General features: G+C 40.7%; 1 protein-coding gene across 1 annotated transcript in view; it reads left to right on the top strand.

Moving 5' to 3' along the window:
* LOC109915225 (zinc finger DHHC-type palmitoyltransferase 13) overlaps positions 1 to 25,444 on the top strand; it is a 50,484-nt gene that overhangs the window by 23,475 nt on the left and 1,565 nt on the right. Inside the window, exons 10-16 of the mRNA XM_048607167.1 lie at positions 888 to 988; positions 4,859 to 4,983; positions 5,584 to 5,646; positions 9,489 to 9,582; positions 15,441 to 15,524; positions 22,497 to 22,654; positions 24,580 to 24,674. Of these exons, the coding sequence (XP_048463124.1) occupies positions 888 to 988; positions 4,859 to 4,983; positions 5,584 to 5,646; positions 9,489 to 9,582; positions 15,441 to 15,524; positions 22,497 to 22,654; positions 24,580 to 24,674 (720 nt within the window). The remainder of the gene's footprint in view (positions 1 to 887; positions 989 to 4,858; positions 4,984 to 5,583; positions 5,647 to 9,488; positions 9,583 to 15,440; positions 15,525 to 22,496; positions 22,655 to 24,579; positions 24,675 to 25,444) is intronic.

Below are 25,444 nucleotides of genomic sequence, written 5' to 3'. Positions count from 1 at the left end.
ACAAGTCAGCTGATTGAGTGTGAATGACATAGCCAAGTGAAGTAGGAAATGCCAGTTTTGATCCCCAGTCTGTGCTGAGTTTGCTGGTGCTTGCTAAGGTAGCAGTGTATGGCACTACCATTGGTTTCAAATGCCTCTGATTTAGTGAGAGAAAAGTAAGTTAATTTTCATGGTTTGTACCTGAATGAGGTGAACTTTGTGTAACCTGCTGGAACTTGCTACTTGGACTGTAAGTGAAGAATGGGCTGTTGTGCAAGATATTTCCTGTGTTAAAAATAAACTTGGATTTATGGCCCATCTCTCATCACCCTTGAGAAGATGCCACCTTCTTGAGTGCAGTTGCAAAACTGTTTAGAGATTGAGAGACAAGGACAATGCTGTGGTATTGAATAACATATGGGTTAAACCAAGTAAAGATGGAAGATTTACTTCCCTAAAGGATATGATTTGTGAACCAAATGAGTTTTTGCAACAATTCAGTAGTTAAATAGTCATCATAGTAGATATTTTTTAATCCCAAATTTGTTCAATTAAATTTAAATTCCTGTAGTGAGATTTTAATCTGTGTTTCTGGGCCATAATGCTTGGTCTGAGGGTTCTAATGCAATGTGGCCATAATCTGCTTTATGGACCCCTAGTCCCTGCAGGCTGAATACCCACAGGAAGGTAGAATAGATAGTTGTCAGAGGAACAAACAAGCAAAAGTAATTAGCACTTACTACTTAACTGTAACAAAGAACTGCAGATGATGGAGATCTAGTGAAGAGTTACCGGTCTCGAATGTGAATTTTGCTTTCTCCCCACAGATGCTGCCGGAGCTGCTGAGTTTTGCCAGCAGTTTCTGTTTTGTACCACTTATTACTTACTTATACTTTCCCCTCCTATAGGCGTTTTATAACTATGCAGACATACAGCTACTTCCCTTTGGCATTCCTGTCAGCATCGCTTTTTTGGATGGTCATCACGTGGTTTGTCCGGTACTTACCTGATATCCTTTTTAAAGAAATAATCGAAGCAAAAATAATCACCATACAATATGAAATAATTTAAGTGTCTTAATGACTGGGTGATTAATTTTTTTGCTTTCGAACAGAATCACTGTTCAAATGATCACACTCAATAAGAAAAGCATATATAAAGCAATGCTCAGGCAGTTAGCTTGTTTGTCTTCAGTTGCATGTATAGTTTAGTGCTTTTGGAATGTTGTTCATGGAGCAAGTCAGCAATGTTAAATCTTCCTGATGACTTAACTCATATGTAAACTTAGCTAGAAATTCTGAACAGATTAATACCCTCATTCACTTAAATAAAAAGTTAATTTTCAAAGGAACTTGCATTTATTTTGTGCCTTTTACAACTTCATTGAATCATAGAACACTACAATGTGAAAGCAGGCTATTCGGCCCATCAAGTCCACACTGACCTCCGAAAAGCATCCCACCAAAAACCACCCCCCCTACCTGAGATAACAAGGTGTAGAGCTGGATGAACACAGCAGGCCAAGCAGCATCAGAGGAGCAGGAAGGCTGACGTTTCAGGTCTAGACCCCTCTTCAGAAAATGAAATGCTGCATTTTCCATGGCCGGTCCACCTAACCTTCACATCTTTTTACAGAAAATGGAGTGTTTTTTGAAATATAATTTTCAACAAGTCTCACTACTGAAACCAGCTAAGCAGCTATTCCTTGTGTACAGGTACGTGAAAAGAGCAAATGCTGCATCTCCAACTATCAAGGAAAATAAACAAGCTTTGAATGTTCCCTATAATGCATAGACCTGTTTCTTGAAATGACTAAGTGTAATCAATGTCATTATGCATGAAACAGGCAGTTATTTCATGCATATAACGCACCCATAAACGGGAGTTGAATAAATACTTAGTAGCAGCCTTCACAGTACGAGATGCTGATAACTTTTCAAAATCAAGAGGCAAAAGGAGAAGAGGAAATAAATACAGCAACAACTTCAAGGAGAAAAGGTGCGAAGGAAGCTAAAGAGTCTAAATCCCTAAGTCTGCAGGACCTGACAGGGTGCGTACTAGGATATTAAAGGAAGTGGCTACAGAGATAGTGGATGCACCAGTAGTGATGTTGCCAGAATCTTTACATTCTGGAGAAGTCCCAGTGGATTGGAAAACTGCCAATTTAACATCTCTTTTTAAAAAGTGAAGTCGTCAATAAAGAAGTAAATCTAGGACGGGGGACGGGGGGTGGGGGGAGGAGGGGTGTGTGTGTGGAATGGGTGGAACTATCTTATGAGAAGTTGAGTATATTTGGTCTGTACTCATTGGAGTTTAGAAGAATGATGGGCAATTTTTTTTCCTCTTGGGGTACTGAAATTAGTGGAATTCATTACGGCAGAGGGCTTTTGAGGCTGGGCCACCAAGTATGTTTGGGGGTGAGATAGGCAGATTTTTAATCAGTAGGAGAATGAAGGGTTATGGGGAAAAGGCAGGACAGTGGATTTGAGGATTATCAGAGCTGCCATGAAACCCGATGGGCTGAATGATGTGCTTTTGTTCCCACAACTTATGGTCTTATGGGTGTGGCATAAGTGAATGCGAAGAGAGCAAGCAAGGATCCTTGAGATTGATTGATTGTACCAGGCTGCATCTATGAGAAAAGTGCCCGTTCCTATGCGGACAGATACTTGCAGTAACATTGCAGTGACAGCTGCTCATGTACTCTGATGCAGCATTGAAGTGTAGAACTATCTTGTAAGTGGTTCAGAGATGTGGCATGAAGGTGAAGTGAAGCTGGTCCGTGTCTGAAGTGAAGGTCTGTGGTGCGGGATGCGTGCAGTTCCTCCCCTTAGAGCATGCTCTGAGATGTTGAATGCTGGTGTCCAAGATGGAGGTCCCTGGAAGCAAGCAGCAAGCTGTAGTCACCACGTTAACACAGTGTGGAGTTGGAGGAACACAGCAGGCCAGGCAGCATCAGAGGAGCAGGAAAGCTGACACTTCAGGTTCAGAAATGAGGGAGGGGGAAGCGGGCTCTGAAAACCAGAGGGTTGCAGTGGGAGAGAGATCCACTGAGGTCTTTCTGGAGGGAGGAAGATAACTTCTTCAAGGTAGACATCCCTAGTAGAAGCTTCGCAGTGGGGGTATAACTCACTCATAGTAAGAACTGCCGATGCTGGAGAACAAGATAACAGTGTGGAGCTGGAGGCCTGCTGTGTTCCTCCAGTTCCACACTGTGTTATCTCTGACTCCAGCATCGGTAGTTCTTACTATCTTGGGGTCACTGAGTATCTGCTCTGACTTTCATGTCAGGAAATGTCATCATCCAATTTCAATTCAGCGTGTAGGAGAATGAATACCGCATAGAAATGAGATGCGGGTGACTAATAATGAGGGGTTAATATGTGAAACTAGGCCTGTTTCCACTCACTAGCAAGGATCTTGCCTTGCTGTTCAACACTTAGTTTGGAAACTGGGGCTTTCTGGTCTCAATGTCAGGAAACTCCTCATTAACCTTGTGCAATTTTTTCAATTTCCTTGTCAATGCCACATTATCTAGTACCTGGGAAGATTCTCCCCATAGTGAGCCTGTTAGCAAGGAACATTGTCCACAGCGAAGATTTTCCAGTAGAAGTTGACTTTTGATCTGAAAAGGAGTTGTTCATAGTTTCCTCATGATAAGAAACAAGAGACCGTCTCTGCTGTTCTGTTCTTATTTGAAGACCTGTTAAAGTGTCTGCTTTCTGACGGGTGGCAATGTGTGAATTGGCAATGTTGTTAGAATAGTAAACCAGAAGCTCAGGCGAATGTTCTGTCCTGGGGTTATAGGCTTGCGTGGCAGATAATATAATTTGAATTCAATAAAATAGCATGATGGCATGTAACCATTGTTGATTGTTGTAAAAACCCATCTGGTTCATTAGTATCCTTCACAGAAGGAAATTTGCTGTCCTTACCTGCTCTGGTTACATGTGACTTCAGATGTATGACAATGTTGTTGACTCTTAATTGCCCTCTGGTCAATTTAGGTGTGGGAAATGAGCTAGCAACATCCACAGCCAATGAGAATATTTTTAAAAATCCCTGAAAAATTCATTTAATATTTTTAATTTTACTTTTTAAAATATTCCATCCACCTCAAAATCCCTTTTGTGAAATTGCAGATGTGTTGGTGCGATGAACTCAAGCAACAGTGATTGCTTATTTACTCCTCTTGTAGTCTCTAGGAGATGATTTGTTCCAATTAGATTTCAGCAAAACATTTTCATTAGCTTGGCATTTTAAGCAAAATTACAAATGAGGATGTGATCTGGAACCACAAATAATATATTGAGTCTATTTGGTTTCAAATAGCAATACCGGTAATATTTGCATCTTGAAGAGACACATGGAAGTTGAAATGATTCTTTCAGGGTCAGACCAGACACCTAATAATGCTTGTAGTTGGTTGCTGAGCTTTGGTCGTTCATAGTCCACAGCTCTCTTCCTGTCTTCTGCTTCCGGCTTGCTTAGCACTAATCCAATTTTGCCTCTTGTATTTATATTTTCATCAGATGAATTTCTTTTCTTAATTTTGTTTTCCAATTCTGTTTAATTTGGTTTCATTTGTGAGTATTTCTACGTGATTTTTATAATTCATCTTGTTGCTATTTTTGTGTGATTTCCTTAGTACAGTTTCTCGAATGGGATAGGTTAATTTTTCTTCAGCGTAGACAATTTGAAATATCTTCTGTGAATTTGGCAAGTTCATCTGTGATATGTACCTAGAATATTTGATTTACTAGGGTCTCATCTCTTCCACCCTAGTTATTCTTTCAGTGTTTGTCTTGTGGGTTACTTATGCAGTATAAGATTATATTTGTATGCAACTATACTGAAAAGTCCTTAACTGAGAATGTACATATGCCTGACTCAAGATTTCAGATTCCATTTGCCCTCAGCATTACAGGCTGCATCTATTATTTTTATAAAACTTGGACAGTAGGCCCTGGTTATCTCCAGGTTTCAGAGCAAGAGAAAAACAGGGTAAAGATACTTGAGAATCAATGTTTGTGAGACCTTGCTGTCTTCTACTTAGTTCTGGTTTTCCTGCATGATTGTTGTGACTTTTTAAAAGTGCAAATATTGTGGAAATGACTGTTTGTTTGCCTTCTGAACCTTTAATTGAAACTGATGAGATTACCAAAATGATAGATGAAGGAAAAGGATTGCATTTGTTTAATGCCTTTTGCATTCTCAATGTTCCAATTGCTTCATAGCCAATTAGTTACTTTGAAAGTGTAGGTGCATGCAGTAGAGAACTGATGCACTGCAAAGTCCAACAGTCAGCAATAAGGCAAACAACCAGTTAATCTATGAAACTCATGGAGTAATGAAATTAGACCACACAGATATTCCTTTTATGCCTTTGCAGTAGATGAGACTAAAATTTCTGTGGAAAAATATTAAGGTTTTTGCCACATGAAGTAATTTATGCTATTTCCAACCTGCCATGTAGCATTCAGCATCATCTTGTTAGAAAGTACAAAATAAACTAATTCATGACTAGTGCTAATTTCCTAAAAGTCGTGTGTAAAATTTCTTAGAATTATATATATTGCATTAATATTCCTAATGTACTTCCAGACTGTTGTGGCACTTGCAGAAACTGACTGCCTGGATCCAAGGGTCTTCTGTACCAGATGTCTTGTAAGTGACAATCAAAACAAAAATAGTCAGACTACTAACAAGTGATCTATTTTTCAGTAGAATTACCCTGGAACAGCCACTGACAATTTTGTATTTCTGCTAAAAATGACATTCAAAAGCAATTACAGCATGGCTCCAGATCTAAGTCAAACTTCTGAAAAGAATCTCTACAACATATTTGGTTGTCAGTTATTTTCTTCCTTCCACCATCTCCCTTTGTACTAATTTTTCCCACCCCTATCCTTTACATCCCTTCTTCATTGAGTCCTTGCTTTAAAATATGCTTTTTGGCACCCTTACAAAATGGCCTTTTTTAAAAGTTTTGGTTTACCCTCAATCGCATCAATAATTTTTAATTCGCCAATAGCATAAACCTGAGAAATTATTTATAGGCTGTATTCTGATCCTTCTCTCATGCTCATTGCCAGCAACTACTCTTCTGAGCCTTCCTGCTCTCAACAAACTGCAGTGTGGCTTTGTACAGTATCTAGTTACAGTAGTGTTGCCTTTGAGTTAAATATAGATTTTTATCACTACTGCATTAGCTTTCTGGAATTGGCGTGGCTCTCTTGTGTTCTCTCCGATTTCAACAGATAAAACCCTCTTATCGGAAGTAAGTTAAACTATTAACTATAAGTCCAATTTATTAATAGTAAACATTAAATGGCAGCATAAAGTAATTGCATTTCATGTGATGGTAGGATTTCTAACTGCATCTCCTTGGGCATACGAAAGCAGATATCAAGAAACATTGTACTAACTCAATATTAGCATTTGCAACAAAGCTTGTATGTCGATTTATCATCCATTATGTATACCATGCCCACATAGACTGTCGTGTAGTGAAGAAGTTATATGACCTGAGAAGTGCTATACAGTTTATCCTTCACTGTCAGCTATGGTGTAGCTATTCATCAGTGGACTTGAAAAGGTAAAAGCTGCCCTGATGAGAAATCTGTGGCCACCTGAAGAGGCAGTGTATTGCATCAGCTGGATTCTTCACCAGCAAATACTTCTGACAAGATCAACGGTTGATGTTTTTGCAGTTTTAACAAGTCTAATACTGCCAGACTCATCGGTATTAACGTGTAAATTTGTCATCGGTTGACGTGATTTTCCTCGAAAAATAAAGCCAGCCACAACTACTGTACGTTGTATCTCACCTACAGTAAACACATGTAAAATGATCATTTGTATCTCAAATAATAGTAGTTAAATAAAATCAGAAATTGCAGGAAAAACTCGGTAGATCTGGCAGCATCTGTGGAGAGGAGGCAGAGTTGATGTTTTGGGCCCAGTGGCCCTTCTTCAGGTGCTGCTGGAACTGTTGACTATTTCCAGCAATTTCTGATTTCCAACATCTGCAGTTCTTTTGTTTTTTGAATTGTTCACGAATTTTTGTCAGTGAGTGTAACATTATTGAATTGTACCCACTTCCTGATTCTTAGAGATATGTGATTTTTTTTTCTTCATCCATGGGTTCAGTATTGCTAGCAAGGCCACCATTTATTGTGTATTCTTTATTGACCTTGAGAAGGTGATTGTGAAGTGCCGCCTTAAACCATTGCAATCCACTTGAGATAACCAGGCGCAGAGCTGGATGAACACAGCAGGCCAAGCAGCATCAGAGGAGCAGGAAGGCTGACGTTTCGGGCCTAGATCTCCACTTGATATGGGTACACCCAACATGCTGTTAGGGTGGGAATTCCAGGATTTTGATGCAGCAACTTGGAAGGAAGGGTGGTTATGGTTCCAAGTCAGAATGGAAAGGCAACTTAAAGAACATCTTGCAGGCAGAAATGTTCCCATGTTGCCCTTGTCCTTCTCAGTGTTAAATGTCAGCGGTTTGGAATGTGCATTCAGGGAACTTTGGTGAGTTACTGCAGTGCACCTTGCAGATGAAGTGCATCAATGGTGGAGGGAGTGATTGTTCAAGGTTGTAGCTGGGGTGCAGTCTAGCAGGCTCCTCTGTCCTGGATAATGCCAAGCTTGTTGGGTGTTGTTGGATCTGCACCCATCCAGACAAGTGGGGAGTATTCCATCACACTCCTAACTTGTGCCTTGTAGATGTTGGACAGATTTTGGGGATTCAGAAGGTGAGTTACTTGCTGCAGAATTCCAAGCTTTTGATCTGCTCGTGTAGCCACAGATTATAAGGCTGGTCCAGTTCAGTTTTTAATCAATGATTACCTCAACAAGTTGATAGTGGGTGATTCAACGATGGTAATATCATTGATGGTTAGTTTCTCTCTTCTTTGAGCTGACCATTATGGACATTACTTACATATTTGGGATTTGTTAGCTCAGTAGGCTGGTCAGCCAGTTTGTGATCCAGAATAATGCCAACAGTCTTTGTTGAATTCCCACACTGACTGAGGTTACTGTCCATCTCAACCTCTCCCTTCGCCTGAGGCATGGTGATCCTTGGATTAAATCACCACCGGACATCTCTGTCTCTCATGAGAAAGAAGCCCTATGGTTTGGTCAGACTATGGCAGCTTTACCTTTACTTCCTTACTAGTCAACCCAAACCTGAATATTGTCCAGGTCTTGCTGCATACAGACACAAATAGTTCTATTATCTGAAGACTGGTGAATGCAGCTGAATATTGTGCAATCATCAGTGAATATCCTCATTTCTAACCTTATAATGGAAGAAAGGTCATCGATGAAGATGTTTGGGTCTAGGATGCTCCCCTGAGGAACTCCTGCAGAGATGGTCTTGCACTGATAAATGACCTGTAGTAATCAGAACCATCTTCCTTTGTGCTAGGTATGACTGCAATGAGCAGAGAGTTTTCCCCATCAGATTCTCATTAACTGCAGTTTTGCTAGAGTTTATCGATGCTAAACTGTATCAAATGCAGGAAGGGTCACTGGACCTGAAACGTTAACTCTGATTTTTCTTCACAAATTCTGCCAGACCTGCTGAGCTTTTCCAGCAATTTCTGTTTTTGTATTAAATGCAGCCTTGGTTTCAAGGGCAGTCATTCTGGCTTCACCTCGAGTTCAATTCTTATGGCCATAGTTGGACCAAAGGTTTAATAGTCTCAGGAGCTGAGTGGTCTGAGCAGAAGTCAAACCTTTGCAAGTGCTGCTTGACAGCATTATCAACAATCTCTTTACTGATGATTGAGAGAAAACTGATAGGCTAATAATTGAGCAGGTTGGATTTGTCTGTCTTGCTGTGTATAGGACCTATCTGGGCAAATTTTCACATTACTCGGTAAATAAGTGTTGTAGCTTTGGTGGAACACTTTGACTAATGGCACACCTAGTTCATAAACGTAAGTACTCAGTGCTATTGCTAGAATGTTGCCAGTGCCCATAGTTTTTGCAGTATTAGTACTTTCAACTGTTCTTGTTATTACATGGAGTAGATTGAATTTGTGATACTGGAGACTTCAGGAAGAGGCTAAGATGGATCATCCACTTAAACGTATCAGCTTTGTCTTTCGGACTGATGTGCTGAGGTCCCTCATGGTTGAGGATTGGGATTTCTGTGTAGCCACCTCTTCCTATTAGGTGATCAAATATCCGATACCAATCACATCTGGATGCGGCAGGACTGTAGAGGGTTTTAATCTCTTCTATTGGTTGTCAGTGATTATTCTTACACACACTGTTTGCTGGATGCTATGCAATTAGTCCTGTTTTTTTTTGTATCAAGTTGACACCTCACCTTTTTAGGTATGCTCCCTGCACTTTTCCATTAAACTCACATGATTGTATTTTTTTGTCATCAATGTAACTTATCACCCCTGCACTGAAAACCTTGGCAATGTAGTTAGCAGAAGATTTGAAAAAGATTGGTTTGTTAAGATATGTTTGTTGACTTTCAGATCCGCAAACCCCTCCGATCCAAGCACTGTGTTGTTTGTGATTGTTGTGTGGCAAAGTATGATCACCACTGCCTATGGATTGCAAGTTGTATTGGTGAGTTTATTTTGCATGAGGATATTAAAGGTGGCAATCGTGCAAAAAGGCTTCTAAATCCAAATTAATTTTGGAAATGGTTTAAATAAAACTCTCATCAACTTTCAGAAAGGGGCTAGTGATGAGATGATGAAATCTTCACTTGGTAACTGAGTGTATTTAACCACACTAACCCTTCCAGTAATCTTGTAAGCCATCAAGGCCAATCATTTTACTCTTGGTTTTCTGCTTAGTTTTCCTTCAACATTAGAGCTGCATAACAATATTCCCTAATCAGTTGTCACTCTTCATATTTTTCTCAGTTAAACCTTCTATTTTATCGTTCATTCTTGCTTGCATATAAGCTAGAGTTCTCATAAAGCATGTTCTTTCTATAAACCGTGGTCTTCAGTCTTCTACGTGAAGGCCAATGTGCCAGATTTCGCCAGCAGTAACACAGGAGTATGAAAGTTTTCATGGTTTTTTTTTTATGTATAGAAATGTCCAATTTGAAATTTGAGGTTCTTAATCATTTTCTCTCTCCTCTCATTCCATATTTGGGTTCACTCTTTTGCCAGAAAATTTGCAGTGAGCAGGGTGAGGTCATCTACAATATAGGATATATATAGTTTATGTACCAACTGTGCTGCAACTTTCTTGACCAGCACCAATGTAAGGAGGAATTGAGCCTAAACAGCTTTCTCTTGCTGTTCCTGATGCAACCTGAAAGCTTGCCTCAAAAGTCACCTGTGAAATTCGTTTTTCTTTATTCATTCATGGGATGAGGGCGTTGCTGGCTAGGCAGCATTTATTGCCCATCCCTAATTGCCCAGAGGGCAGTTAAAAGCCAACCACATTGTTGTGGGCCTGGAGTCACGTGTAGGCCAGACCAGGTGAGGGTGGCAGTTTTTCTTCCCTGAAGGACATTAGTGAACCAGATGGGTTTTTCTGACAATCGGCAATGGATTCATGGTCATCATTAGATTCTTAATTCCAGATGCCTATTGAGTTCAAATTCTACCATCTACCGTGGTGGGATTCGAACCTGGGTCCCCTTAACATAATCTGGGTCTCTGGATTAACAGTTCACTAGGTCATCGCCTCCCAAATAATTGTGTTTATTGTGATGTAGTTTGTTCTAAAATATTACATGAATCACTAAGAAGGGTAATAACCTGAAATCATATTCCTATATGGTGATTAAAATAGATTATATTTAAACTTTATTATATTATGCCTATCAGCATGCTTGGCTCACGAGTTGCAATGGTGATAAAATGGCAGTACTGGTACTACAGTGTAGAAGTGTACCTGTTGACCCCTCTTTCATGGCCAAGTGCTGTGCTATCCAGCTCCATAGCCAAGATCTAACAAAATTCTTCCAGTAGGAAAGAGCAAGTTTTAGTATTACTACTGAAAAGTGTTGGACTTGTGACCCTGTTAAGACCCAATGTTCTTTTTCTCAAGTGAATAAGTTCCATTTTGCCCGAATTAAATTGGAAATTTTGCAAAAGCAAAATGCCAAGGATGCTGAAATATGAAATAATAACAAAAAGAGTGTTGGAAATACTCGACAGGTCTTGGGCAGCATTTGTGGCTAGAAACAGAGTTAATGTTTCAGGTCTGATATTTTGTCAGAACTTTGAATATTTTGCATATACATGTATAAATTAGGAGCAAGAGAAAGTCACTGTCTTTTCAGCTTGGTCTGCCATTCAGTAAGTTCATGACTGATCGGCTCATTCCATACTCTTGTCTACTCTGATAACCTTTGCTTTCTAAGAATCTATCTGATTTTGTCTTACGAATACTCAGGGTCTCTCCTTTCATCAGCTTTTGAGGAACAGAGTTCCAAACAGACTGGAGCCTCTGTGAGAAAAGAATTTTCCTTATCTCTGTAGTAAATGGACACCCCCTTATTTCATGATTCTCCCAGAAGAGTACCATCCTTTCCATATACATACTTCCAGAACGTCTCAAGGATCTTTGCTTCCAAAGTCTTTACACCTTTCCTTAAATAAGGAAACAAAAAGCCTACAGTACTCTAGATGTCTCTACCAATGTCTTTCTTAACCAAAGCATCTGTCTTGTATTCTGAGATAACCAGGTGTAGAGCTGGATGATCACAGCAGGCCAAGCAGTATCAGAAGAGCAGGAAAGCTGACGTTTTAGGTCTGGACCCTTCTTCAGATATTTTTTGAAGAAGGGTCGAGACCCAAAACGTCAGCTATCCTGCTTCTCCGATGCTGCTTGGCCCGCTGTGTTCATCCAGCTCTACACCTTGTTATCTCAGATTTTCCAGCATCGGCAGTTCCTACTATCTCTGTCTTGTATTCTGTTTCCCTCGCAAAAAACAAAGCATTTTATTAGGTTTCCTAATTACTGTAACTGAACTGTAGTTTCCTGCTTCCTATCTCCCTCTTTTTTTTTTTTTGAATAAAGATGTTACACTTGCAATTTTCCAATCTGATGGGATATTCCCTAAATCTAGGGAATTTTGCAAAATTAAAACGGATACATTAGCTATCACATTAACCATTTCTTGGAAGACTTTAGGATGAAGTCAGTCAGGACCTAGGGGCTTGTCAACCAGTTGCTGCAAAAATTTGCTCAGTAACGATTCCCAATCGCTGTGGAAGTGGAATTTTCTTGATTTCCTCCTTCCCATTTGATTAGTTGCAGCCATTTCTGGGATGTCACTTATACCCTGTATAGTGAAAGCTAAAGCAAAACATCTCTTGAGTTCATCTGTCACCTTCTTATTTTCCATCAGTAATTCCCCAGACTGACTTTCTGTCTTACCAAAGCTCATCTACACACGTACAGATAGTCTTGCTACTTTTTTTTGCATTTCTGACTAGATCCCTGTCATACTTTAACTTTTCCCTTTTTTTCACTTAAGTTATTCTTTGCAGTTTTTTAATATTCTGTGCGATCTTCTGATCTGCCACGAGTCTTTACATTATTATATATTTTTTTTAAAAGTTTGGTACTATCTTCAAATGTTTTAGTTAACCACAGACGGTGAGGCCTCCCTTTGGAACTATTCTTGCTAAACGTATCTATTTTATATATTCCCTTGGATACCTGCCACTGTATCTGTCTGTTGATCTATCCCTTAACCTAATTTACAAGCTCACTTTAGGTAGCTCTGTTTTCATTCCATTACAACTGCTGCTGTTCAAGCTTAAGTATTAGTATTGGGCACATTCTCTCTTTCAAGCTAAATTGTAGAATTCAATCATATATTATGGTCACTGCTCCCTAGGGATGCCATTCCTAAGAGGTCACTAATTAATCTTATCTCATTGTACTGTACCATATTGGGTATAGCCTGCTTTCTGGCTTCAGAACATGTTCTTCTTGGAAACGATCCCAATAAAATTCGATGAACTCCACAGGTAGGATACCTTGCTGATCTGGTTTTTCTACTAGGTATATGGATTTTAACATCCTCCATGATTTTTCTGAGAACCCCTACTATTTCTTTGTTAAGCACCATCCAGTGCTTCTATATTCTGGTTTCCTTAATTTAAGTCATACCTCATTATTGTGCTAATACCATCATGAATTAACAGAGCCCCCCTCTACTTTTTCCTAGCTTTCTGTCCTTCCTAAATGTCATGTAGCTTTCAATAATTTGTGATTCTGCAGCCATTTCTCTGTAGTGGCTATCAGATTGTACTTTTTGAATTCTATTTGTGTTGTATGTTTATCTGTTTTGTTTCAATGCAGTGTGCATTCAGATTCAGAACTGTTAGTTTTACCCTTATTATTTTGTAATCTCTAGCTTTATCTTTTGGTTACTCCTTGATATGTACAATTAAACCCTTCCTATCATGGCTATTTTCCATTTCCATTTCCCATACTAGTACCTTTTTTTCTTGCCTTGCCTCATCTTGTTAATTTCCCACATCTTCCCTAATTTGGTGCCTTGCCTCCACCATTTAATTTAAAACCCTATCGACTTTCCCACTTACATGACTCACTGGAGTGCTGCTTCCATTATAGTTCATAATGGTTCAGGTCAAGACTGTCCTAACAGTGTAAACTTCACTTTCCCTATGCTGGTGCCAGTTCCTGATGAACTGGAACTCATTTCTACCTCACTAGTCTATGAACCAGACACTCCTTTCTCTAATCTTATTTGCCCTATGCTCAGGTAGCTCAGTTAATAATCCAGAGATGATTACTTTTGAGGTTCTGCTTAATTTAGTGTTTATCTCCTCGTACTAACTATGGAGAAACACTTTTGTGGTCCTACCTATGTCATTAGTATCTACCTGGGCTATGATGATTAATGCTCCCCCTTGCCCTTGTTTTTTTTTCCAGCCCTGAGCAGATGTCCCAGACCCTGGAACTGGGGACACTACATTGTCTTCTGGACTCTTGCTTTTTGCTGCATAGAACAGTGTGAGTCACCCTCACTGTTCTGTTACCTGCTATGACTTGTATTCCTTTCATTTTCCCTCATTTGACAAGCTCATCCCTTGCTGTCATCCAAAACAAAGCAAGAGAACCTCAAACTTATTGAATAATTGTAAAGGCTGATGCTCCTGTACTCCTGCCCTCTGGGTCACCAAGCAGCCTCACTTGCAGCTGCACCCTCCTTTCTCTGACCAGTGACCAAATTAGAAGACCTAAGTGACGTGACCACTTAAACCATAAACCATAAAATATAGGAACAGAATTAGGCCATTCAGCCCATCGTATCTGCTCTGCCATTCGTTTATGGTTGATATCATAGAATCCCTACAGTGTGGAAACAGGCCCTTCGGCCCAACAAGTCCACAGCAACCCTCGGAGCATCCCACCCAGACCCATCTCCCTAATCTACACATCCCTGAACACTACAGGCAATTTAGCATGGCCAATCCACCTAGCCTATGTTTCTCAATCTCATTCTGCTGCTTTCTCCCCGTAACCCTTGGTCCCCTGACTAATCAGGAACCTATCTATCTCTGTGTTAACTATACTCAATGACTTGTCCTCCACGGCCTTCAGTGGCAATGAGTTCCACAGATTAACCACCCTCTGGCTGAAGAAATTCTTCATCTCAGTTCCAAAGGATGTTCCCTTTACTTTGAGGCTGTGCCTAGATCCTAATCCCGCCTCCGAGTGGAAGCGTCTTTTCTATTTCTATTCTATCTAGGCCTCTCAGTATTCTTTAAGTTTCAGTGAGATCCTGTCTCCTTCTCCTAAACTCCATCGAGTACTTAACTAATCCTCACATGATAAGCCCTTCATCTCCAGGATCATTATTGTAAAACTCCTCCGGAACCCCTCCAAGGCCAGCACATCCTTCCTTGGATATGGGACCCAAAATTGCTCGCTTCCTGCTATACAGTGTCCAGGTGACATTTTCCCCCTCCATAATGTGCCGTATTCTCTGTAGTTTGGCTTCCAGTTCAAACTCTGAGCTGAAGCTGCTCGAAATGTGGACCTGCAGACTTTCATGTCTATGACACTAGTATTCAGGAAATCCCACATTCTGAAACTGTAAAACATCACCTTCCCTGCCACCTTTTATCATGTTTTAATTAAATAATAAATAAATCTCTGCTCCCTATCATTCAGTGTGCTACCTTAAACCTTAGGATCCAAATCCTTTGCCACTTAATCAGAATATTTCAGTTAGCTTACAAATGTGTAACATTTTCCTTTGACTCCAGCATTAATCCTTTCTTTGTTGAAGCTTTGCTATTTTAGAACATAAGTCTAGATAATTTTTGTGTAATGTTGAAGATTGTAGAAGGACAGGAAGGCTATCTGCTATAATGATTGCTAAGCAATATTAATCAGTAGAAAACTACTTGAAGTTAATATCTAAATTGCTTGTTTTGAGTTCTTTCACCACAGGTTTTATTCTTTTTACACAGGTGCATTGAATCAACGGTATTTTGTTAGCTTCCTGTTTTTCCTGTTTACAGTAGTTGTCTGGATGGGCTATGGAACTGTTGTGTGTAAGTGACTTTCTTCAACCATCCTTTTTTTCTAATTAATATAATGCTGTTTTCAAAATACTCAATTCAAATCTCATGCAGTGTGATTAAGTGCTAATTGTCATATAGTTGTACAAAAGGCAAACAGAAAACTTTAAATTGTGAAAATTAATTTTGCTCTCAGTGGCACAGTGTCAGAATTATCGTATTCAGGTGATCCTATGCTGTCTTGGTGATGTGCCACTCACTTAAATGTAGATGAAAAGACACACAAAGTGAAAGAATTTCATGTTGCACTCAACAGGACAAACATGCAAGAAACTGGTCAGAAAGGGAGCACTAATTCATACAGAATGTAGAGGGTGATGACTGTTTGAACATGGTTGGCATGGTGATACAGCATAAACTGTTAACTGTCAATCATCTGAAAATAACTCAGGCCGGTCAGATTGACTCCAATTGGTCAGGATGTTGCTATGAGAAATGCAGCAGGCATTGGCAGTCTTCGTGATCCTTTCCTCCATGAGAAGGATGCAATGTATGGAATGTTACAACCAATCAGCTGTTCCACAGCTAAATTGCTGTTCCCTCTCTAAGCCTGGATTCTTGCATCAGTCCTGATGAGTGCAAGACAAAATTGTTGACACAAATGACGTGGGTAGAAATAGTGATGAGGTGCTGCGGAGTGATTATAGATAGGTAGGAAAAAGGTTAAAAGCCAGGACCTCAACGGTGGTAATCTCCAGATTACTTCCAGTGCCACATGCTACTGAGGGTAAGAACAGGAGGATATGCATTGCTAAAGAATTGGTTCCGGGGGCAGGGATTCAGATTCCTGGATCATTGCGATCTTCTCTGGGGCAGAGGTGACTTGTTCAAGAGGGACGGGTTGCACCTGAACTGGAAAAGGGCCAATACCCTAGCAGGCAGATTTGCTAGTGCTGCAAGGGAGCGTTTAAACTAGATTGAGTGGGGGTGGGCGGGGGGCGTGGTAACAGTAGGGAGGCAAATGCGAGGTTGGAAGGAGATACAGTAATCAGAAACAGCAAGTTCAAGAGATAGGTTAGGCTGGAACAGGACAGGGATCAAGGAATGCCTGTTGGATTAAATTGCATCTATTCCAATGTCAGAGGGCTGACAGGGGAGGCAATGGTCTAGTGGTATTATCACTGAGCTGTTAATCCAGAGACCCAGGTTCGAATCCTACCACGGCAGATGGTGGAATTTGAATTCAATAAAATATCTGGAATTAAGGGTCTTTTGATAACGATGAATCCATTGTTGATTGTCAGAAAAACTCACCTGGTTCACTAATCTCCGTTTAGGGAAGGAAACTGCCATCCTCATCTGGTCTGGCCTACATGTGACTCCAGACCCACAGCAATGTGGTTGACTCTAAATTGCCCTTTGGGCAATTAGGGATGGGCAATAAATGCTGCCTAGCCAGCAACGTCCTCATCCCTTTAATGAATAAAGACAAAAAAAGCAAGGCTGATGAACTCAGGGCATGGATAGGTACGTGGGGCTGGGAAATTATAGCCTTTACAGAAAGATGACTAAGGGAGGGACAGGACTGGCAGCTTAAGGTACCAGGATGCAGATGCTTTAGGCAGGACAGATGGAGGAATGCGGGGATGGGGAGTTGCATTTTCCATTACGGGGAGTATCACAGCAGTAATCAGATGAAATAACTGAGGGATCATCCAGTGAGGCTTTGTAGGTGGAGCTAAGAAATAAGAATGGGATGGTGACGTTATTGGGGTAGTACAATAGGTCCCCAAATAGTCAATGAGAATTAGAGGAACAAATACGCAGGGAGACTGCGGAGACTTGCAGGAGCAATAGGGTTGTCAGAGATTTTAATTTTCCTAACATAGACTGGGCCATAGTGTTAAGGACTTAGATGGGGTGGAATTTTTTAAATGTATTCAGGAAAGTTTCCTCAAGCAGTATATAGAAGGTCCTACTCGGGAAGGGGCAAAACTCCACCTATTGTTAGGAAATAGGGCAGAACAGGTGGCTGAGGTGACAGTGGGGGAGTACTTTGGGACCAGTGACCATAATTCTATTAATTTTAAAAAGTTACGGAGAAGGACAAAACTGATCCACAGGTTCAAGTTCTAAATTGGAGCAAGGCAAATTTTGATGGAATTCGACAGGAGCTTGCAGGCAAAGGGATCTCTGGCAAGTGGGAGGCCTTTGAATTCTAGCTATCACACTTTTTTTTTCATAGAATCCCTACAATGTGGAAGCAGGCCCTTCGGCCCAACAAGTCCACACCGACCCTCAGAGCATCCCACCCAGACCCATCCCCCTATAACCCACCTAATCTACACATCCCTGAACACTATGGGCAATTTAGCATGGCCAATCCACCTAGCCTGCACATCTTTGTGGGAGGAAACCGGAGCACCCAGTGGAAACCCACACAGACACGGGGAGGATGTGCAAACTCCACACAGACAGTCGCCCGAGGGTGGAATTAAACCCGGGTGCCTGGTGCTGTGAGGCAGCAATGCTAACCACTGAGCCACCCCCGAATGTCTATAATGTCTATATGTTCCTTTGAGGGTGAAGGGCAAGGTTGGCAGGAGTAGGGAACTCTGGATGTCAAGATATTGAGGCTTTGACCATAGAAAAGGAGGCATGGCTCAGGAACAGGCAGCTGGGAACAAGGGAATCCCTGGAGGTGTATGGGGGATACAGAAGTTTACTAAAGAAGGAAATCGGGGGGGGGGCAAAAACGGGACACGAGATAACTTTGGCTGAGAAGATTAGGGTGAATGCAAAGGGATTCTTTAAGTATATTAAAAGAAAAAGAATAACCAGAGAGACAATAGGATCCCTCAAGGACCAAAGTGGACATGTACGTGTGAAACCACAGGAGATGGGCAAGGACCTCAATAAATATTTCTCCTCTGTGTTTACTGTGGAAAAAGACATGAAGACTTGGGAACTTGGGGAAGTTAGTGGCAATATCTTTGGGACAGTCCATATCTCAGTAGAGGAGGTGTTGGAAGTATTAGAATGTATGAAAGTGGATAAATTTCCTGGTCCAGATCAGATATATCCAAGAACCTAGAGAAGGAATTGTGGGGGCCCTGGTTGATATATTTGCATCATTGTTAGCCATGGGTGAGGTCCCGGAAGACTGGAGAGTAGTGAAAGTTGTGCCCTTATTCAAGAAGGGCTGCAAAGAAAAACCTGGGAATTACAGACCAGTAAGCCTAACATCTGTGGTAGGTAAGTTACTTGAGAAGATTCTGAGGGATAAGATATACATGCAATTAGAAAGACGGTTTGAGTCAGAGTAGTCAGCATGGCTTTGTGCATGGGAGATATGTCTCTAAAATTTGTTAGAGGTTCTTGGTGAAGTGACCAGGAGGTTGATGAGGGCAGGGCAGTATGGATTTCAGTAAGGCCTTTGATAAGGTTCCGCATGGCAGGCTTATCTGGAAGGTTAGATCGCATGGAATCCAGGGAGAGTTGGCAAGTTGGATACACAATTGGCTTGGTGGTAGGAAGCAGAGGGTAATAGTAGAAGGATGCTTGTCGGACTGGAGGCCTATGACTAATGGTGTGCCTCGGGGTTCGGTGTTGGGCTCATTGCTGTTCGTTATCTGTATCAATGATTTGGATGAAAAATGTACAAGGCATGATCAGTAAGCTTGCGGATGACACTAAAATAGGTGGTATCGTGGATAGTGAGGAACGTTATCGGAAATTGCAACACGAACTTGATCAGCTGGGGATGTTTGCTGAGAAATGGCAAATAGAGTTTAATATAGATAAGTGTGAGGTGTGGCATTTGGAAAGTCAAATCAAGGTAGGAGTTTAATGGTGAATGGCAGGGCTTTAAGGAGTGTAGTGGAACAGAGGAACCTTGGAGTTCACATCCTTGGTTCTCTGAAAATGGAGTCACAGGTAGACAGGGCAGTGAAGAAGGCTTCTGGAACACTAGCCTTCATCAGTCAGGGCACTGAGTATAGAAGTTGGGAAGTTACGTTGCAGCTGTACAGGACGTTGGTGCGGCTGCACTTGAAGTATTGTGTTCAGTTTTGGTCACCTTGCTATTGGAAGGATGTTATTAAACTGGAAGGAGTGCAAAATATATTTAAAAGGATGTTGCCAGGACTCAAGGGACTGAGTTATTGGGAAAGGTTGGACAAGCTAGGACTTGTTTTCTTTAGAGTGTGGGAAACTGAGTGGGGATCTCTTAGTGTATAATATCATGAAAGACATGGATAGAGTGAATGCACTCAGTCTTTTTCCCAAGGCTGGGGAAACGAGGACTAAAGGGCATCAGTTTAAGGCAAGAGGGAAAAGAATAAATGGGAACCTGAGGGGCAACTATTTTACACGGGGTGATATGCATATGGAACGAGCTGCCAGCGGAACTGGTTGAGGTGAGTACATTAACAACATTTAAAAGGCATTTGGGTGAATACATGGAATAAAAAGGTTTAGAAGTGCAGGGAAATGGGGTTAGTGTGTTCAGCTTGGACCAGTTTCAGCCGAACAGCCTACAGCACAGAGACAGGCCCTATGACTCTAAAATTCTTTGACTCCGTTTCTCTTTTTAGCAATTTTTTTTGTTGTCCTACAAAGTTAAGAGTGCATTTCCATTCCTCCGTCAACCAACTCCTATCTCAACTGTTAACCAAAGTCTGAATGTTGTTCAGATTTTGATGCATATGAGCATAGATTGCTTCAGGTCTTTTGAAGCAGGTGAAGGGCCTTGGACGCTGTTCTGAGCTTCTTCTGCAGTGATATCCTTGGCTCACGTGGATGACCTTCAGCATCCATAATTGTCATTCTTTGTGCTAGGTATGACTACAATCAACAGAGTTTCCTCCTGCTTCCTGTTGACTATATTTGCTAAGGTTTCTTGATGCCGTATTCGGTCAAATGCTATCTTGAGATTAAAGGCAGTCCCTCTCTTTTCCTCTCAAGTTCAGCCCAATAGCCCATATTTGGACCAAGATTATGAAGAATTCCAAAGATGCGCATCAGTGCGCAGGTTATTGGTATGTGAGTGCAACATGATAGGAAAAGCACTATCACTTTGCTGATAATTAAGAGATGTCTGAAGTAGTAATTGACTGGATTATTTTTGCTTGTTTTGTTTTGGACAGAGCATACCTGGTGAAATATTCTGCATTGTAGCTGTTTTGAAGCTGGTTGACTTAGAGCATAGCTAGTTCAGGAGCGTTCTGAGGAAGGATCACTGGACCCAAAACGTTAACTCTGTTTTCTCCCTCACAGATGCTGCCAGACCTGCTGAGCTTTTCCAGAAACTTTGTTTTTGTTCAGGAGCGTTATTCTTCAATACTACATCTGGGATATTGATAGGGGTCAATCTTTGCTGCATCCATTCTCTTCTGCCATTTCTTGATTTCACATGAAATTAATCAAGTTGACTGAAGATTGACACTGTGATGCTGGGGACCTCAGGAGGGAGCTCTGAGGTGGATCATCCACTCAGCACTTTTGGTTGAAGGTAGTTGCAAATAGTTCAGCTTTGTTGTTTGCACTGATGTGTTGGGATTCCCCACCATTGAGGATGAGGAGAATTTTAGGGATCAGCACCTCCATTTTGTTTAATTGGCCACCACCATTTTCAACAGATGAAGCAAAACTGAAGAGCTTTGATCTTTTTTTCTTTACTCGTTCATGAGATGAAGGTGTCACTGGCCAGGCAACATTTATTGCCCATCCCTAATTGCCCAAAGGGCAGTTAAGAGTCAACCACATTGCTGTGGGTCTGGAGTCGCATGTAGGTTGGACCAAGTAAGGATGGCAGTTTCTTTCCCTGAAGGACATTAGTGAAGCAGATGGGTTTTTCCAACAATCGACAATGGATTCATGATCATCATTAGATTCTTAATTCCAGATATTTTATTGAATTCAAATTCCACCATCTGCCATGGCGGGATTTAAACCTGGGTTCCTAGAACATTATCTGGGTCTCTGGATTAACAGTCCAGTGATACTACCACTAGGTCATCGCTTCCCCCGATCTGATCCATTAATTCTGTAAGATTCTCAATCTTGAATAAACTTGATAAATAGGCATCAACAATCCTATAAGGTAGAAAATTGCAAAGATTTGCAACTCTCCAAAAAAAGATTATTTTGTTTGAGTACCAATTGACTGATTTCTAATCCTTGAGACTATGACCATTCTAGCAACCATGTGACATCAAGTCTTTGGTTTAGTCGTAGCATTCCCGCCTGACTCAGCTTTGCTCATGTGTAACATTGTCAGCGCAGTGTTGTAAATATTTTCTAATCAACCTGTTCAGAGATGTTACTATACATCTCTGGAGCAGGTGGGACTTGAACCCAGACCCTCTGGCTCAAAGGTATGTAACCCCAGCACCACAGGAGACCTTCAGGACTGTGTTGTCTTCAAGCCAATAAATAACAAGCTCCTTTTCCTAATCTGGAGAAACTCAGCAGGTCTGGCAGCATCTGTCGAGAGAAACAGATTCAATACTTCAAGTCCTCACTGGACTTGTAAATGTTAACTGTCTTCTCTCCACAGATGCTGCCAGACCTGCTGAGTTTCTCCAGCAATTTCTGTTTTTGTTTGTTTCAGATCTCCAGAATCTGCAACTGTTTGTTTTATATTATGTTTCATTTGAACTTGTAATTTGCATGGATTTTCTAGCATACAGTGCTAGTGTGCTGGAGTGGATGTTTAAAATTTTATACTGCATATTTAAGTGGATTTTGCCAGAAGCAGCTGTTTGTGAGCACGCTGACTGTGCATTATCTAACCCTAATATGAGATCTTAATTACTTGTCCTCCTGGAAGCAAAATACCCTTGAGGGACTATGCAATTCAGTTTGGAAATAGACATGAAATGCTGATGATTAAGTCTAGCCAACTAATAATTAAAATTTGATTATTGTGTCAAGGCTTGGGTGTACAGAATACTTGTCTGCACGCATTTCAAGAAATAACCATATACTGTTTTACTCTTGTAGACTGGTCCATGCACTGTTCAACTAGCTATGAGAAGGATGGACTGTGGATATTCCTGACCGAAATAATTTCATGCTCTCCATGGATAATATGGATTTTTCTTCTTGTGGTGTTCCATTCTTCATGGGTGACATTCCTGTTATTAAACCAGCTCTATCAGGTAAAGATAGTAACATTGGATTTGACATGGAATTAAATTTGTGCAATATGAAGGTTCAATAACTTGTCTTTTCTTGTGATGCTATTGACATACTTGAGAAAAGTGGGCAATATTTCGGGAATTAACCCATTGCCGAATGTTAGATCAAAATTCTTGATAAGTATTAATATACATTACATACATTCATGAAAGCATTCCAATGCAACTATTTTTGTATTTTAAGAATTGTAGCTGTACAATCAAATGAATTAATTTCTGTTTTCCACTATTGTGATTAAGATGTGATTAATATTTTTAAATGTGATTTGATGTTTTACGCTTCATTAAGACCTAACATTAAGTTTGGCAAACTATCTGTTCAAATGATTGGTAACTAATTGATGCCCATGGTAGTGGTCTATTTTAACACTATGAAAACACGTGTCCTATCTTTCTTTAATCTTTAAATCTTTAAGTATGGTCAAATCTAAATGGCCCACAGTGTTTGGCAAAATATCAGCTATTACTACGAGAGATTTAACAGTTGTCTATGCCTTCAGGTTTTTTTAAATTAATGAGTACATTTAGTAATATTTAATTGGAATTCTTCATGTCCTTCACATACTGGTACAGGATTTCTTGTGACCATAAGTATCCCACTTTTTTTTGGGTGGATTTACATTCTTTGAGGTTAGCTTTTTAATTTCTCTCGTCATCTGTATGTTCCAGTCACAAACCAAGTGCAATGTTCATTTGGCTGAAAACAAGAATATCAATTTATTAGTCTATCATCACATTGGCCTCAGTGCTCTTTTTTTATCCTGTTGTTGATCCTTGCATTCAGAAAATCAATGCTAGAATCTCAGCCACATCGTTCTTCTAACAATAAAAATGTTGCATTCTTCTTGGAGCCAGTGCATTGAGAGACATTTATTATATTCCTGAGATGTGGGCATCACCAGCATTTATTGCTCATTTCAACTGCCCTTGAACTGACTGGCTTGCGAGGTCTTTTAAAAGGTAGTTACGAGTCAACCACATTGCTGTGGGCCTGGAGTCACATGTAGATCAGACTAGGTAGGAATGACAGATTTCCTTTCTGAAAGAACATCAGGCATTAGACTGGGTCTCTGGATTGCTAGTCTAGTGACATTACCACCATGTCACTGCTGACCCACATTCTCCAATTGATAATTTATTCTTGTTCATTGGTCCGACTGCTATCTTTAAACCAGAGAGGTCCTGTAGGTGGAGGTCCTCCCCAATCCTTCGGTACTCTGGGAGATGAAGAATTTGTCTATCCCAACCATAAATATGGTCAACACGGGAACATGCACAGTCCTCTGGGATAGAGAATCCATGTGGTCATGTATTGACCAAGAAATCTGAAAAGTTAGAAAACAAAAAGACCCTTGCCCCTCTTTCTTTCAAATGTGACCCATTTTTCTTCATCAGTTACTGAGACAGTCACATTAAGTCTCAAAGTGTGTAAATAAACAAAAAATATACGTAACAGCATGTGAAAATTTGAGAGCCAGCTTTTGAGTGTGTAGCTGCACCATGTTTAATTTCATTACACTCTCTGTACAATTGCTGTATAAATAATTATTTCTGCCTGTTGGACTTGTGTTCTCTCGCTCCTTGACTGCCTTCCCCACCTCCCTGTTTGCCTGACTCAGCCACCACCTCTCCCCCCCCCCCCCCCCCCCCCCAGCCAACTGTCTGTCTCACCCCCTCACCTCCCACCACCCGCTCTGGCTCACTCGCTGTCTCTGTATCTGATTCAGTGGAAAGTTCCAGGTAATGACTGCTGTTATGCATATCAATGGATTTCTCATTAGTTATTTAAAGGCTGAATCATCATTCTGAATAAACGTTCATTTTAAACAGACAGGACTGAACGCAAAAATATTTGAGAGACTATAAAGTGCTTCTGCCTCTTCTAGATTTTCTGCTTGGGTCTGACAACCAGTGAAAGGGTCACTCTGATCACACGTGCCCACAATGGTCGACACCATGGACTTCAGCAAAATCCATTCAAGTAAGTATTTTGCTAAAGGAATCCTAACTGTAGCTGGATTAATCAATTCTACTCCTTTCTGTTTTTATATTCATTATGATGTGGGAAAGATGCTGGGATAACTTTTGTGCTATCTCACCTCTCCTTTGTCCATGTGTGTTTGCAGGGGAATGTTTTAAACCTTTAGAGTATCGTGATTTTCAGTGACAAGTATGATGCGGGCTTTTGGGTAAATTTCAAGTTAGAAGAAACAATGGAGGTTACTCACACGTCAAAAAGTAAACATGATAGAGCATCCTCATTCCCCCGTGTACACAATCAACTAGGGATGGATTCTAGAAATAAAGCATGCATTGAGGGTATGTGCTGAAATTCATAAAGTAATCTTTTGAGAAGATTTTAATCCTAAAGATGTACACAATGCAGACCTTGGGGGTTCGAGACAACAAGGTGCAGGGCTGGATGAACACAGCAGGCCAAGCAGCATCATAGGAGCAGAGAGGCTGACGTTTCGGGCCTAGACCCTTCATCAGAAAAGGGGGTTCTGTCCTGGTTCTCTGGAAGTTTCTGGGTTTCTAAGTGAAATCATTGTAAAGTTTCTGTAGAGGTCAATATTTTAGGGTGAAAATGAATGAGTCCCTTTTGCCCTGCCTGAGTTGGCTGATTTTTAGTCTAGTTCGAGTAATATCTCCTTTTCAACTAAAACAAAACTGCACATGTAGGAGATCTGAAATAAACAAAAACAGAAGTTTATGGAGAAATTCAGCAGGTCTGGCACCATCTTTGGGGAG

Source organism: Rhincodon typus, chromosome 17 (assembly GCF_021869965.1).
Source record: "Rhincodon typus isolate 14 chromosome 17, sRhiTyp1.1, whole genome shotgun sequence".
NCBI classification, from domain to species: domain Eukaryota; kingdom Metazoa; phylum Chordata; class Chondrichthyes; order Orectolobiformes; family Rhincodontidae; genus Rhincodon; species Rhincodon typus.
The sequence above is the reverse complement of the archived record's forward strand: the minus strand, read 5'-3'. Positions and strand labels throughout refer to the sequence as shown.